This window comes from Bombyx mandarina, chromosome 17 (genome assembly GCF_030267445.1).
Source record: "Bombyx mandarina strain Sakado chromosome 17, ASM3026744v2".
NCBI classification, from domain to species: Eukaryota; Metazoa; Arthropoda; class Insecta; order Lepidoptera; family Bombycidae; genus Bombyx; species Bombyx mandarina.
The window spans coordinates 3264699-3282589 of record NC_143223.1 but is presented as its reverse complement, the minus strand read 5'-3'; the positions used below and the strand labels follow the sequence as shown (position 1 = coordinate 3282589).

The following is a 17891-nucleotide window of genomic DNA, read 5'->3' as shown; positions in this document are numbered from 1 at the left end:
TTCGTAGTGCCTCAATCGATAAATAAAAGACCTAAACTTTTGTATAAAATAAACTTAAAACAAACAAAAGGAATTCTTCCGATGGGGATTTTTTATTTAATTCCGAGCATTTTTATATTTATCTACCTTTTAAACCTTCTCTGGACTTCACAAATAATTCAAGACCAAAATTAGCCAAATCGGTCCAGCCGTTCTCTAGTTTTAGCGAGACTAACGAACAGCAATTCATTTTTATATATATATAGAAGATAGAAGATTACGCCGTGCGTTTTAATTCCACACCGGTGAATGTAATCATTCATGTCAGCTTAAAGACTTGAACAATCTTTAAGCAACAAAATTATGACATTCGAGAACGTACTGAAAAAGCGCTACAGACTACAGAGAGAAAACCCTCACTGGTATTATCCGCCACACCATTTCCGCCACGAAATCGCGTCGCCTTTATAATGGCATGACTTGAAGAAACAGATTATGTAACAGGTGCAGGAGAAGCGTCGTAAAAGTCGAAATCTAACATGATGTTATAAAAGTATTGTAAAGACAACAAGAGCAACTCTAGAACGATCTATTGAACCGGCACGGGACAAAAGTAAATGAAAACAAAGAAGAAGAAGCTCGTAGCAGTAATTCCAATGCAATCGAGACTTTAAGTCAATACCTTAAGGCTACCGTGGCAGTATTCACGTTGTATCCCTTTGTAATCACAAATATCCACATAATACCCGATGGGCGATAAGATGCTCTAGCGAAATAAATTCAATTTCTTATAATGCGACTACTGTATGAATATATTGATTTTCCAACAACAAATAAACATAAACAGTAGACAAGAATGTACGAAAAATATATTTTGCAGACAACATAAAATAGTACAACGCTATGCCGCTCTTCAACCCGGAAAATACATTTGCTTTGTGACAGTCTAGTCCATTATTTTAGGGGTGGATATCAAATTCATCTACATACATAAACCTAGTTTCTTTGTATTTCCCAGGATACGTGTGAACTGTTTATTATACACAGTCCGTCCATAAATACTGGTACATAAAAAAATATTTTACTTGAATTCGGAACTTGTCATTCTCATTTTTCTATTCATCATTTTTACCGATTTCGCGCCAATTATTCGTTTAATTAATATTTTTTGATATTAAATTTGATATTAAGTAGTTGATGTAATAAATAGTATTGGATAAGAATCTCTTTGATATTATTATTCAAAATAGACACGAAGACTTGTTATTATGTTTTTGTACTAGGCTATTGACAGGTATATTAATATTGCAGTCCGAAGTTATAGTATAGGTACATTATCATGTGGAGCAAGTGCATATTTCAATCGATAACCGGCCACAATATTTACAAGAATATATTAAATAAATAAATAAATAATAAATATTTACTAACAATCACGCCACGTTAACTGGTCCCGTGATAAGTTCGTAAAGAACTTGTGTTACAGGTACCAGATAACGGAAAGAAATGTAAGATTTTTATTATACACATACATATATTTAATATTTTAATATTTATAATTTTTAATATTTTAATATACATCCATAACCCTGGAAAAGACATTTATATTTATCATACAAATATCTCCCCTTGGCGGGATTCGAACCCGCGACCCCCTTGTGTAGTGACCGTGTCACTTACCACTACACCAGACGGCCGTTACTATTAAGGCCACAGCAATAATAAAAAAAAAACGTTGATTTTTATAGACATATTTTCCAAAGACTAGGTATCTTGCTGTCAATATTCCTATTAGTCTTCAACGCTCATTTTCGGCTTAATATAAATTCGGTACGGATACGTACGTATCTAGTATACGTCCTTGATATACTTAATACGGATATTCATATTATTATGTGTGCACCACTAAAACAAAACGACTCTGTCCCCTCATGCGTTACTACGACTCTCATATCTGTACGTACAAACATGACCATCTTTAATATGTATCTGGTAGCGCTACTCGTTCGCAAACTGGGTCAAACATCGTTATATTGATCTGATATCACTCGTGGCGAAGAACTTGTAGCAACTTTCATATCTTTCCATTCAAAAACATTTGCCTGTTAAATCAATCTATATTTCCTTCCAATACACGTTTACAAATTACACACAATACCAATTAAATATATATATATAATCACAACATAGTATAAAACAAAGTCGCTTTCTCTGTCCCTATATCTGTCTGTTCCTATGTATGCTTAAATCTTGAAAACTACGCAACGGATTTTGATGCGGTTGTTTTTAATAGATAGAGTGACTGAAGGGGAAGGTTTATATTTATAATAGCATCCATTAAATAGTGGAGAAAACAATAATAAATTACAGTTTCCGAAGCGAAGCGAGGGCGGGTCGCTAGTACATTATAATATGTTCTAGTTAGTTCGTTCAAACAGAAGGACGATTGGTTTTTTTCTGATGCCCAGAGTCTACCAACTGTGTGTATAAGTTAGTTGCTACTGCCTACCTACCTGAGATATTCGATTGGAGTTGAAACTGAAACAGCAATGAAGTCTTAGTGGACGAAATAGACAGATTTATGGCCCCACGTCTTGACTTAATACATACTTTATACGTAGGCTGCAATAGAAACGCCACGAATTCCTTTTAAAACTTTTACGAATATATATATACACAGTGCAAATAAACTAGACTTAAATTAACACAAGACAAAATTTTAAAAGAGAAAAACTATTTACAACATCGGCTTCATTAGATTCTGTAAAAATGATAAATCACATCACAAATTAGCAAACGGCATGAATGCTAAACAAATTCAAACTTTAGTACAAAACGTTATTGCATTCGCTTTTAGAATACTCCGAAACTTTTCCATTTAGCACATAATTTTGGTTTGTGAGCGGCAATGGAAGTTGAACGTAGTGACGCCAACGATGTAAACTTCTATTTTGATTTACGCTATAATTTAAACCTTTTTATGTAGGACGCTCACATCGATATGCCGTTTTTAATATAACTAGCGACCCACCCTCGCTTCGTTTCGGAAGCTGTAATTTATTATTGATTTCTCCACTATTTAATGGATGTTATTATACATATGAACCGTCCTCTTCAATCACTCTATCTATTTAAAAAAACCGCATCAAAATACGTTGCGTAGTTTTAAAGATTTAAGCATACATAGAGATATAGGGACCGAGAAAGCGACTTTGTTTTATACTATGTAGTGATAAACAAAATAACTGCCTTCTTCAACTAAACATTTAACGGTTTAATTTTCCTGAAAACTTTTGTAAGCTTTAAAAGGGTATATATATAATAAATCTAGTATCACATCTTGTAATTGATAAGATATAAATCTTTATTCCTTTTAATATATTTTTTATTTATTTTCTAGGTATTGTGGTGCTACTCTCGCACAAATTGGCACCACGCGAATTTGTCTCATGAAAGTAGACTGCGCTCTTGGAGAATGGCTTCCATGGAGGCCCAGATCAGACGGAGCCCTTGTACGGACTAGACGCCTGAAACGACTTCCAATAGGTATTGTGCATGTTCCAAAATCATTGTTTTAGACACTGCATAACTTGTATGATTCTTGCGCGTAAATATGTTAAGCACTAGCTGACCCGGCAGACTTCGTAGTGCCTCAATTGATAAATAAAAGATAAATAGAAGATTTATCTACCTTTTAAACCTTCTCTGGACCTCCACAAATAATTCAAGACCAAAATTAGCCAAATCGGCCGTTCTCGAGTTCTCGAGTTTAGCGAAACTAACGAACAGCAATTCATTTTATATATATATATAGATATATTAAACATTTCTTCGCTAGGTGGTGGTGTGGAGTGCGACGTGGTAGAGGAAGTTCGTCCAGCGGCTATGGAAGCGAGTGCTCATTGGGTACCGGGCGCTTGGGGACCATGCCGTGTTGCCATCGAGACCACGGCACCTCTGCCCCCCGGTAAACTGAACATTTTTAAGCTCGTACTTAATATCCGACCATCAAAGCTCATTATTTAATCTGTTTTTTTTTTACCAAATGGCATTAATTTACATAGGTAGACTGCACAGGTCGTACTCAATTAGACGCCTTTGAAATACTTCAAAAAAGTAACGCAAATGACGCATAAAAAATGATTAGACAAGACATTTACCACTAATTGTATAGTAGGATCTACCATCGCTTTAAACTATACGACAACTTTATACAACATGCAATTTAACTATTTTTCTTTTAATCTTAATTCCTAGAAAGAAACTAACTATTAAAATTTTATTGTTTTATTTTTTAAAGCTTATATGAGTGATAAAATTCAAGGCCTATTTAGTGTAAATTGATTAACAGCGCTCATAAATATCACAACCTAAATGCCGACCTTCAACTTGAGACATGTGATGGAAGTCTCAATTGCAATTGCAATTCTAACATTTGTCCCTACCCTTCAATCCGTATGGTGTGTTACGTACTGGTTTGGTCTTCCACTTGCCCCACTACCATTAATAACTAGTTATATTACAGTTTCAATTGGCTTCTAGTTTCACAATGTCAATCCTCCTTAGATAATATTTTTAAAAATATTCTTCGTCAGACACGATTTAATTTCCAAGCTAATACTGGCTTATGAAATTTTAACCGTAAGTTTCATTTTCGCAGTCAACAATGACGATGATGATGATTTGGACAATGACGCGAACTACGACGACGACGACGACGATGATGATGATGATAACTCAGATGACGACAAGGACTCTGAAGCGAGCTGCGGTGGTGGGGTTCAACGGCGGGAGGCTACTTGCGTGCGTGCTGATGGAAGAGCTCTGCATCCGGCTCAATGCGCTCATGCTCTCATGCCAACACTAGTCCAACCTTGTGAGGTTAGCGAACCTTAAATATAATAAAAAGTAGATATAGAGAGAAAGAGAGAGAGAGAGAGAGAGAGAACACACTTTATTGGACACCAAAACACATAACAACAGTCAACAAGCAGATACGTTTGTACAATAGGCCGTCTTATCGCTAAAAGCGATCTCTTCCAGACAACCGCTTAATTACCCGAAGAAATTGATATACAAACTAGTAAGAGATGTACAAAGGCACTGATATTGATATTTCTCTTTCCGCGGTCCGGATAGATTAATGAGATTAAATTTTATAATAAATTCTATATTTAACAATATATATATGGTTTTAAGTATATTTTTTTTTTTTTTTTTTTTATGATTGAAAGTTTACTGGTGGCCCGAAGGCCTTTCCAGTTTCACCAGGACAGGTGGGCGAGCAAAGGCTCAGCCAAGAGGGGTGGGATTTGCTAACAACTGCCCGAGCGCCTCCGAAGGAGACCTAACAACTCAAGAGCAATTGTTTCGCGAATGAATCTACTACCGGATCGGAATCGCGACCCGCTGAGAAGATCCGGCGAGAAACTCAGCGGGCTGATGCATGGGTTAGGTTGCACGTCGACCTCTTTGTCGAGTTCGACAAGTACGGTTACCGGGGTCCCTAAGCCTGCCCCTAGTATTAGAGCTGAAGGCATCTAATGCAAAGGTTATTGGATCTGATGGATCCGTAAGGACGTGTCTAGGGCGTCGACGGTGACTGGCTCCTGCATGATCAGGATTCGGGGAGTAGTCAACGGCGGCAACGATAAGGCGATTATCATGACGCATAGCCTTATCGAAGTATCGTTCCGACGCTGACTTCATGTATTTCCGAATTGATTCGAGGCCCAGGTCGTCGTGTAGGTCAACGTTCCTCACGAACCACGGAGCCCCGACAGCTAACCTGCAAAAGCGGGATTGTAGGGATTGGAGGGTGTCTATGTGTGTGCGGGCCGCGTGAGCGAACACCACACTCGCGTAAGTCATGACGGGCCTTATGCAAGTTTTGTAAAGTGTCACCTTGTTCCGAAGGGACATTTTACTCCGCTTACAGATCATGGAGTAGAGTCTACCGAGAATAAACGCGGCACGGTCACGGACTGATTTTATATGCGGGCGGAATGTCATCGATGCATCCAGGGTAACGCCCAGGTACTTGACCTTCCTGGCCCAGGGTATGGGTTGTCTAAAGAGAGTAATCGGGGGTGTGAGATTCCTCCTCCTAATCCGGGAGGAAATCCGTGTGGAGCTTCCCCTCTGAAATAGCACCGCAGTACTTTTCGCTGGGTTGATGTCTATGCGCCATTTTCGGAACCACTGTCCTAGGGCTAGGGCTGCGCTCTGAAGCTTCTTCGCGATTAGGTACTTATTTCTACTAGAATAGTAAACAGTCGTGTCGTCGGCGAATAAAGTTAAATGGGTCGGCGGCGACCGGGGAATATCGTTGACGAATAAGCTAAATAGGAGGGGTGAGAGGACAGAGCCTTGCGGGACTCCAGCTGTGAGAGGTCGTGGGGAGGAGCGGGTTCCCTCGACTCGATATCGAAAAGAGCGGTTCGACAAGAAGTCCCGTATGATGAGCACGAGACTATCCGGCACGCCCATGTTGAATAGTTTGAAAATCAAACCATTGTGCCAGACTTTGTCGAACGCTTTTGCGACGTCGAAGAAGAGAGCTCCCGTGTATAACGGTTTTGGTCGATTAAGCCCCACAAGAATGTGCTCCGTGAGGCGGTGCACCTGTTGAACGCATGAGTGATTTGTACGGAATCCGAATTGTTCATCGATGAGAATGCCCTTGGATGAGACGAAGTCTCTGAGGCGTTTGTAGAGCAGACGCTCATACAGTTTGCCTAGAGACATGAGGAGGCTAATCGGGCGGTAGCTCGTCGGATGATTTTTTGGTTTACCGGGTTTATGTATGCCGATAACGTCCGCTTCTTTCCACACCGCGGGAAAGATACAGTTCGCCATAGCGGCATTGAAAATAGATGCCAACATCACGATGAGTTCGACGGGTAGAAGTTTAATAACGCGGTTAAATATACCGTCGGAACCGGGAGCCTTGCGAGGACGTAGGTCTTTGATCAAGTCTTTAACTTCTATCGGGGTGACGGGTGGTAACGCATCCGATGGTGGCAAGGAGGCTCTGCGTTCTACCTCACTGTCTACTAATTCTACATGAACAGGGTCCACGGATTGAGTGCTGGGCGTGCACTGGGTTTGCAATGTATCGGCCAGCAGCTCTGCTTTTTCGTCATCATCGAACGCCGCGAGTCGGCCTGAGGGGCCTACGAGGAGGGGCATAGTTACTACCGTATCCGATTTGAGAGTACGAGCTAAGCGGTAGTAAGACCTTTGGGAGGGCGCGAGTCCTTCTAAGAAATCAGACCATCTGGCATCTCGGACTTCGGCGATGCGAGACTTTACGTCGCGTTGTAGGGCACGCATTCGAATACGATTTTCCGCGGTAGGATACCTGTCGTAGGCGCGTATCGAGGCGTTCTTAGCTCTAAGGAGTTCCCTAATATCGTCGGACAATTTGAAGCGGTGAAGGAAGTCCTCCGCTACAACTTGTTTCGATGACCTATCTAATGTCGAGGTGATGTGTGACGTTAAGATGTCTATGGCTTCAGCGGTATCCTGAGGAGACGGGATAGAGTCCGGATTAAACGGGAGCGATGGTGGATCAGATTCAGCCAGGCTGATGGCCAGCGTGTGCCAATCCACCACAGTCCTCGTGACGGGAACGGAATCGGGAGCGCGACCGAGCTTCATAACGACGGGACGGTGGTCTGAATCTAACTCTGAAACTACTTCGATCGAGTGTAAGCGCAGAGCTACGTTTTTTAATAACGCTATGTCGAGTATATCCGGGCGATGCGCGATATTTAGCGGGTAGTGAGTCGGGGTTAGCGGAGCGACGATATCGAAGGCGAGATCATCGACTAACGCGTCAAGCCGCCTGCCGTTCGGGGTTGTGGTGTGTGAGTTCCACCTGATGTGTTTACAATTTAGGTCGCCCGCCAGAATGACAGAGCTCCCCATACCGAGCAGCGCCTCGATATCACTGCTTAGAACGATCTTATCCGGTGGAAGATAAACGGACGCGATAACGATCGACGCGTGTCCCGTCAGTGAGATTCGGCACACTGATGCTTCGATATTAGCGAGCGCGGGAGGATCGAGCGGGACGCAATGCAGGGCTCTTCTATAGTAAATGACGGTACCACCACCACGGGCAGAGAGCCTGTCGTTCCTGACCATGTTATAGTTCGCGATTTTAGGGTCACGGCGCGCGGGCTTAAGTAGGGTCTCCTGCACTAAAAAGATATCAATTTGATGGTCACGCAAAAAGTCAGAAACCTGATCACGTTGATTTGCGAGACCGTAAGCGTTAAAAAATCCTATCGTTACGGATAGGGGCTTTATTCTACTTATATACGCCATTGATTACCGGCGGAGTGAGGGGAGGACGTACGTATTTAATGACGCGTATACGTCGGCGTATTCCTGCACAACGGCGATAAAGTGTTGTGCAGTGGAGGCAGCGCGAATGGCGTCGCCCAAAGCGTTAACGCGCTCAAAGTTGATCGACTGAAAGAAGTCGATCGCTAAAGCGAGATTTTCGGACGCGGTCGGAGGGCAAGTCGCGGGAGAGGGACGAGTCGCGGGGGCGGGACGAATCGCGGAGGAGGGAGTTGTAGCCGTGTTCGTGTACGGCAGCGGTTTTGCCCAGGCCGAGACACTGGGCACCGCCGCCGGAACGAACGCTGGCTTAGCCTGCGACGCAGAGGGTGCCGAGGCTTTGATGTCTGGGCCGGAAGCTCGGAGGCGGTTTTGACGGGCGACGCGGCGATTTATTTTAGGGGCTCGGGGGCAACCACGGTAATTCGCGGGGTGACCCTGTGTTCGACACAGGACGCAGCTAGGCGGTTCCGTCGCGGTTATTTGGTCGCGAGAGCAGAGGGCCGTGGCGTGATCGCCCAAACACTTAACACATCGGGGGCGCGCGTGACAGTTACGGGAAGAGTGCCCGTACAATTGACAGTTATGGCACTGGCTAGGAGTGCCTTTTTTATGGGGGGCTTCGATGGCGATACCGGAGAGCCTACAGACGGTCTGTGTGTTGAAGATTTTCTTACCCTCGGGGGTAGGCTGGAGGGTGACTAGAACCATATTATATGGCTCCCTACCGCGACCGGTGTGCATACGGTGCACAGAATTCACTGGAAAGCCCTGTTCTAACAGATCGGCCTTGACGAGCTCTACATCTAACTCTTTAGGGATTCCGCGTATTACAACGCGGAGTTCGCGCTCCTCCTGGAGCGTATAAGTATGGAAACTTATACGTTCCTTACGGAGGTAAGAAGAGAGGGCCCTATGGTCGTCGGGTGTTTGAACCTTAATTTGAATGCCGTTCGCGAGGTTACGGGCATTCGTGAAATTTATATTTTTGGCCTTAAGGGCCAGGCAAACTCGATCCCAAGCTGCCTTCTCCTGAAGGATAACCGGGGGAGGGGTCTGGGTTTTATTTTGTGCCACCGGACGCGGCGACGGAGTGGCACGGGCTGGGGGCGCAACGGGAGTCTGAGGGCGGGGGCGCGACGCGTTCACGGCTTTGCTAATTTTAGCGGCCGCGGGAGCTCGAGACTCCGCGGCACGCTTCTTACCCTTCTGTACCAGGGTGAATCCATCCGTCGATGAGGCGGGGGCGAGGTCGACCTCCATGTCCGAGTCAGAGTCGGAGCACGAGGAGGCGGGTGCAGGCGACCTACGAGCAAGTGTAGGTGTTTTAGAGGGCGCGACGGAGGCCGAGGATGATCGCTCAGCTGAAACGATGGTCACGGCGGACGACGCAGCAGCTTTTCTCGCCAGTATAGGCGACACGGGAGCGGCAGGCACGACAGAGGCTGCGGTGCTTAATGCAGAAGCTCTGCACGCAGGTACAGGCGACGCAGGAGCAGCGAGCGCGGCGGAGTCCTCGAGAGGGCTCGCAGTGTGATTGGCCTTGAAGGCCAGAAACTCTGAGGCGAGCTGTGGGTGGCGAAGTCGGAGGAATTCCGCGAATACAGCGTCCATGATCGCTGAGTACCCAGGTGGGGCGGCCCCGGGTCTTGAAAACACTCGCCTTGCGGCGAGGCCCCAACTTCTCGGACCTGAGCGGTTCTATTGAACACAGGTGGCAATGCGGCGCGATTACTACAGGACAAAGAAAAAGCTCAACAAAACAGAAATTACAAAAAGAAACAAAACAAATAAATACTTGCAGGAAAACACTTTGTCGGCAAATGTTCCACGAACACAAAAATAACTAAAACAAAACAAATAAAAGCTTCCAGGAAACACACTTGGTCGGCAGATGTATCACGAACACAGGCCGCGCGAACAATGGCCGGGCTAACAAAAGCCGGGCGAACAAAGACCGGGCGATCGAGTGGACAATGAGCACGTCCGCACGTGACGGGTGCCTCTACCGGAATGTTTTAAGTATTTATAAATATCAATCGGATGCCATGATAGAACGTAATACGAATAAGTAAGACGTGCAAGGTAAAAAGTTATATAATATTAGATAGTTTAATCACAACGATACGAATAAAATCGTATTTATACACATATTCCATTATACGAATAAATTTAGCAACAACATTTAAGCAACATTTCTCTTTGTAATTAAAGGTCCGTTTTATTTGGTATTATCATCAATAATTCGTTTCTTTTTTATAAATGAACATCAATTAAGTTTACCCCGTTGAAATAGCTGAAGAAGTTTTTTTGTTGTCATACGCTTTCCAAATTTTAAGCTTTAGATGGCGCTCCTGTAAAATGTAGAAAAAAGTCGCTTAAACCACCCCTCAATATGTACATACACTGCCTAGTATGTACCCTTAAAAGCACAAAGTAAAGAGGCTTAATACAGACTTTCCGACTAGGTGCCTTGTCCGCGAGACTGCGAGGTTGGCGAATGGAGTGACTGGAGTGCCTGTCAACCTGTAGACGGCTGCCCTCTATTCCCGGTACAACAACTTACGACAACAGGTAATGGCAGTGCAACAAGTATTCTTTACTTTCCAAAGATATTTGTGTCGATTTATTATAGTAAACATTTATAACAACAAATGCATACAGCCGACAGTTGGTAAATTGTTATATTGTAAATTATTGTTTTCTTAAACATTTCTGCCGTGAAGCAGTAATGCGTTTCGGCTTGCAGGGTGGGGTAGCTGTTGTAACTTCTGCCGTGAAGTAGTAATGCTTTTCGGCTTGAAGGGTGGGGTAGCGGTTGTACTTGAGACCTTAGAACTTATATCTCAAGGTGGGTGGCGTATTTACATTGTGGATGTCTATGGGCTCCAGTAACCACTTAATACCAGGTGGGTTGTGAGCTCGTTCACCTGTCTAGGCAATAAAAAATAGATTTAGTGTATTATCTATGTTCTTATAGTTGACGACGCTAAGGCTACCATTATTTTATTATAAACTAGCAGACCCGGTAGACTTCGTAGTGTCTCAATCGATAAATGAAAGACCTAAACTTTTAACTTAGACGGGGGAGACATCAAAGGAAAAACAAAATTGTTATTTTTATTTAATTCCAAGCATTTTCATATTTATCTACCTTTTAAACCTTCTCTGGACTTCTACAAATAATTCAAGACCAAAATTTGCCAAATCCGTCCAGCCGTTCTCGAATTTTAGCGAGACTAACGAACAGCAATTCATTTATATATATATATAGATATAATAGACTGGTTCGTAGGCACAGTACTTAGCGTCCTACTTGACCAAGCGCAGTGGTTTGCATTCTCCATTCGGGCAAACATTCGTATGATATTTTGTTTGCTCTATGTCTGAGCGTTTATTAGGTACTTATATAAATTTTGATAGTATACAGGGCATCTTAGTTTGGGCCTACGTGGCCTTATATAATGTGTCCCGTATTATATATTTATATAACTTATCTCAGGCTTGCAAGGACATATGGGTAGGTATATTTGATACAGTTTCACGCAAAAACCGCTAGACGGAGCTTGATCAAGCTTCACTATATAATAGCTTATATATCAGAATGGTATATAGGTTATAACGAAACTCTGAAAGTACGAAGAGAGTGCGTAAGGCTGCCTCAATTTGTAGTCGAGACGAATGGAATTGAATAAAAAACTTTTATATTAGACTAACAGCGTTACAATGTTGAACATTAAAATTGAACACATCCATTAAAATACTCTACGTCTATATTATGTACCTACTCTGAAAATACTCTGGATTTATAATAATTAAATTCTGTTGCTACTACATTATTGCTATTTAGGGCATTTAGTGGCAAAGCAGATATCCGCTGGGTCATTCCACCAAACTCCTGCGAGTAGAAGAAAAAGCTTTTTTTTCATACAGTTAGCAATCGTTGCAATGGAGCATGACTGGATTGCAGTAGTTATGAATATTTTTCATTACGGACAACGCAAATAATATGTCTGTCTATATTTGAGGTAAAACTTTATCAGTATTATACTGAGTAACTATACTGAGACCTTAGAACTAATCTCTCAAGGTGGGTGACGCATTTACGTTGTAGATGTATATGGGCTCCAGTAACCAGGTGGGCTGTGAGCTCGTCCACCCATCTAAGCAATAAAAAAAACTATTTTTTCAACGGGTCATTCCTTTTTGCGTCCAGGGTACAGCGTCCGTCGTCGTCGCGTGATATCGGCAGCGTCAGGAGGCGGAGCTGCCTGTCCTCCGCTGGAAGAAAAGAGGACCTGTAGCACCCCCCGATGCGCGTCGTGGAAGGCTCTGCCGTGGGGACCGTGTGTACTCAACCAACCACACACGACTTGTGGTCCGGGAAGACGGAATAGAGAACTCAGATGTGTGGGTCACGATGGGGTAAGCGTCTTCGTATTTATGTTGTTTGTATTTAATCTAAATAAAATTTTCAAAGGTCCATGTCGGACATAAGTCGAAGAATAAGGTTGAATTTAAGTGGTCATATGTGTCGTGAACATTTGTTAAGTACATATTTCATTAGAACATATTGTACCCGCCTGCGGGATTCGAACACTGTTGCATCGCTCGATACGAATGCACCGGACGTCTTATCCTTTAGGCCATGACGACTTCAAAGGACTTATAGTCGAATTTCGACTACTGCGGGACCATTAGTTACGTTTATTATGTGATCTGTGATTATTGTATTCTGTTACAACAGCGAGAGGCGGAAAGGGCGTGGTGCGCCGGTACCGGGGCACCAGCGCGCGGAGAGCGTTGTCGCATCGCGTGTCCCGGTGACTGCGTGGTGTCCTCGTGGGGAGCGTGGTCGCGGTGCTCGGCTCCTTGCGCGGCACCGTCAAGACCACCGCCCCACACCAGTCGCCGGAGACATGTGCTTGCACACGCAGCGCCCGGTGAGTCACAATAAGCAGCGGTTCATTTAGGAAATTGAAATAGGAGGAATTGTTCGAGATGATACCATCATCATTTTTTCACCATCGCACTGCCCGCCACCGGAGCAGAGTTCATCCATACTACCTGGAGCCACTGCGGTCATCCACAGTGCGTTTCCAGAGATCTTTTTTGCCACGGACAATTCGATTTTGGAATGAGCTCCTTCCACGGTGTTTCCCGAGCGCTATGACATGTCATTCTTCAAACGAGGCTTGTGGAGAGTATTAAGCGGTAGGCAGCGGCTTGGCATTGCTAAGGTCCATGGGCCACGATAACCACTCACTATTAGGTGGTAGGTGGTGGTCTGCCTACAAGGGCATTAAAATTTTTTTTAACACTATTCACTATAAAACCGAAACTCACTTTATTAAAGCTCTATTCAACTGAAGTACATACGAACGTTGAATTGAAAAGTTTGCGACGAAAAGTTGTAGTTCTGAGAAAAGTGTTAAAGCGACTTTTACACGCAAAATAAAACTATCAGTCGCAAATATTTCAACAGTCGTGTTTTCCTCCGGCTGGTTGGAATAGAATAATAATAATTTTGGAAAGTTTAACGACAAAGGGAAGATCTTCCACCGAGTGGGTGATATTGCTCGGTAGACCGACGGTCCGAATGTTATTGTTCGGAACTTGTATATATGCGCTTTATCTTGAAAATGTCGTAAGCGAGATTCAGGCATCTGTCAATTATCTTACGTTGTATGATGGCTACCAGCCACAATAATAATTTATTTATTTCTCTCTTAAAGGTATAGTACAAATACAAATGGAAATTAACCTTATAATTTATTTTGTAAGCCTTTGAAAGAGCTGAAGTCTGTACTAAGTTCAAAGACCTGTATTACTGATCTCCAGGCTCCCTCCTTCTTAAGACAGATTAGGTTAGGCTAAGTCGTGAACAGATGCTGCGGACTAGTGTTGAGAGATCATTAGGTGTTATCATTTAAGAAGGTCATTATGTGTAAGTGAGAGTGGGTGTGTGTGTGTGTGTGTGTGTGTGTGCGTGTGTATGTGTGTTTGTGTCTGTGTGAGTGTGTGTGTGAATGATATGAATAATATGAAAACATATAAAGATATCTCCTAATACAAATTATTAATGAATTCAAAACACAAATAACTATATAAAAGATCACTAAAACGCAACTTATAAAATTCCTGAAATCGATCTAACGACAGTCATAACGAAGCGTGATCTGGAGTCATTATAAAAACGAAATCTAAATGAAATTAAATTATAATACAAAGTTAAGTATTATTCGTTGGTTTGTCATTGTTTAGCAGAGCTAATCAACATGGTTTTTTACAAACAGATCAATTCATGAGCGACAAAAAGCAACTTAATAATATGTCATTGGTTTAGAATCTGAATTTAGAAAGATGCTTATATACGCTTTACTACACACCTACTTTTATGTATATTTATCAAATACAAAAAAAAAACTTTGAGAAAACAATCAAGGGTTAAAAGTAACAAAGCAAAGAAAAATAAACACTTGCTGGTCAAATAGTCTTACTGTAAATGAGCTTGTTAAAGCTTTAAAACCATTTTTACTTTTAAAAATACTGTATATTTAGTGGGGCATACCAATACAATAGACTAGAATCTTCTTAAATCCTTAGTCCGATTTCGTCTGTTTGTTTTTTTTTTGACAATTAATTAATATACATTGAACAAAATTTTAGGTATGTATTTAATTACAGATGGTTGGCCGTGTCCTTCAGAAGATCAGTTAATACAAAACGAGACTTGCAACACCCACGCGTGCGCTACATACTCGTGGCTGGCAACACCGTGGGGACCATGTGAGAGAAGACGCACAGATTTCATCCCTGTTACCAACTACACTGATCTAGTGGTAAGTTTTTTTAATAACGACACACGTACATATCTGTGTGGACAGTTATTTAACGACGACCACTGGAAGCGTTTACTACACACAATGCTACATATAATCTGTGGTCGAAAAACAGACAGCCCGCCAAAAACTTAAACATTTCAAAATTATACTTCGAATATATATTGAATTGCATTCTTGTGTGTATCATTGTTAATTTAATTGAAATTCGCATAAACGTTTGAAATTTTTTTTTAATCAAGCATTGTCACGGTGCTTCTATTCTCAACCATGTTTTAATACGTGCGTCCACGGAATAGCGTGCGTCCACATGGATTAGAGTCGCTTATGTTGCTATGTTGCGAAACACAAGTTACTATGCTAAACTTAATTCGACTTCTTGCTCAAACAAATTTGGCCAGCAGAATTTAAATAACGAATAGGCATGTGTATACATATGTACATATGTATGTATCGACTTAGACATCAGAAAACCAATACTGTCGAGGTCAACACATGAGGCTTAAGTCACAATTTAATAGTATAACAGCTGGTATCTTAGGGGTTATTCCAGCTACTAACTGGTGAGCGAACTGGTTCAACCTGAGGGAGTTTGCTAACACTAGCCCTAGCAAGAGCAATACTTCGTTGAATCTACTACCGGATCGGAATCGCGACCGACTAAGAAGATTCGGCATGCACAGGGTTGTGTTTATGGGTAAGACGCATCAAACCGAAACCCATCACGGCTCAAAAGACGTCCTACCACGAGCAAAAAATCTCTTGTCTCTAGTTCCGAAAAACTAACTCGACTTTCCGTAAACGACTCCCTCACTGTGCACAGGATGGAGAAACGTTCAACGAGAGTGACGATGAGGAGCCCTGTATCGAGGAGGGGGAGATGAATCGTGACGTCATGTGCATACAAAACAACGCTGACGTCGTCCGCGAGGCTTTGTACGTTTCACTAATAGTTAATCATTGTTCACTCTATTATTTCACGGGCTCTTACTACGATTTTCATATTTAACGGCTTCCCGAGCTCCAAGCGTCATTGCGGGTAAGATATTAGGGGCAGACAAATCTGTCTACCTACTTTCTACCTTTTTTCGATGTGAGTGTATTGTGCTGGTGCGAGTCATCGAGTTCCCGTGGTAATACAAAAAAAAACGGATGAGAAAATCGTGGTAACGACCCGTTACTGTATGATGTAGATAGCCAAGAACATTCAAACAACATATAATATAGAAATTTTACCTTCCAATAAAATTTGTATTATGTTTCCTAAGACGTCCGAAGTCCATTATGAGAGTACATCGTATGATTTTCACTGCAGGTCGCTAAATTTGACTACTTCCGTTTCCTAAGTCCCATCTACAGCGCCCTCTATAACGTCTGGAACCGAACCAACAAGCAAAGACAAGCCGCCATATTTGTCATTGTTCGGCTCATAATGATGGATGTAGCCCCAGGAAGACATTATCTGGACTTCGGACGTCTTAGGAAACATAATACAAATTTTATTGGAAGGTAAAATTTCTATATTATGTGTTCCGTTTGACGTCCGAAGTCCATTATGAGAGACTGTTTGTTATCTCCTGGTGGCTTGTATTTGAAATAAAATAATATTTATTTAAAAAGCAACAATGTGACTTATTGTGTTTAATTAAGCAAAGCTTAAATTAAGCACGTAATTTAAATTAATGGAAGGTAACCGTATAATATTACCCACTTAATTCAAATCGACCTAATAAGATTTAGGACGAAAATACTGAGAAAGATTTCTCAGAATTTATATCAGTGTTTGATGCATTAATAATAAGTTTTTGATAGAACTTTCTAAAAGTATGCTCATGTTGTCAGTTATCTTTAGCTGAAATATCATTAATTTGGTAATTTCCTACCCAGTTTAAAGTTTTCACCACCGCTCTACAGCTTCCAACTGAGGCCTGAATACCTGAGTCTCCTAAAAGACTTTTTACCCAACTACTAATCCTCGCTGCAGTAGCTGGCTTAGTGGAGCCTTTAGTTGCTCGAAGAAGAATAGATTAAATATTCCCACTGGTTTGCTGTGTCATATTCACTAGATTGCGTAGCCAGTATACTGCATCGATGATCAATTGGTCAGGAGCAGCCACGAATGTCCAACTGGACTGTTGGTGTGAAGATCAATTAGTTTTCGACCCAAATATCAGTAATTTAGAAGGTGCAGGCTTTGTCAAGGAAATAGATTTCAGTATGTTTCACTGTCGGGCTCGAAGCTATTTTTTATATCCGATAGAGTTTCACAAACGGACGCTATATAACAGACTTATAAACTAGAATGGTCCGGTAGGAGAGACCATGAGATAAATACAGATAACAGAAATCTAGCTACATTTTCTAATTCGGGTACACAAGAATTAATACATTTTCTTGACAAAACCTTACCCCTTATTCCAAATAGGGGCGTATGTTCTTATCGTAGACTCTCTCCAGCACGATAATAGTAAGTTTCTCTCCTGCCGATGTCCATGTCCCTGTCAGCGTGTCCCACCCAAAATGAACCAAGCTTCCATTGCTGTGTGTGTGCATTGTGTAGATTGCTGATAGCCTGGCGGTAGCATTGTCAGTGTCCACCAGACTGATGTTCAGATCTCTGAGCTTCTTGAGTCGCTTGAGGGCAGGTGATTTCAGGTCTGGCCTCCACAGGGGCTTCTTGCACTTGGGTACCACTAGTATGTACCGACCTGAGGTTGA

General features: G+C 42.2%; 1 protein-coding gene across 1 annotated transcript in view; it reads left to right on the top strand.

The window, feature by feature from the left end:
* Positions 1-17891, top strand: part of LOC114253363 (thrombospondin type-1 domain-containing protein 7A) — a 118700-nt gene that overhangs the window by 80250 nt on the left and 20559 nt on the right. The window contains exons 5-12 of the mRNA XM_089734282.1: positions 3380-3525; positions 3818-3946; positions 4640-4860; positions 10800-10905; positions 12548-12756; positions 13079-13274; positions 15019-15173; positions 15997-16109. Coding sequence (XP_089590408.1) covers positions 3380-3525; positions 3818-3946; positions 4640-4860; positions 10800-10905; positions 12548-12756; positions 13079-13274; positions 15019-15173; positions 15997-16109 — 1275 coding nt within the window. The remainder of the gene's footprint in view (positions 1-3379; positions 3526-3817; positions 3947-4639; positions 4861-10799; positions 10906-12547; positions 12757-13078; positions 13275-15018; positions 15174-15996; positions 16110-17891) is intronic.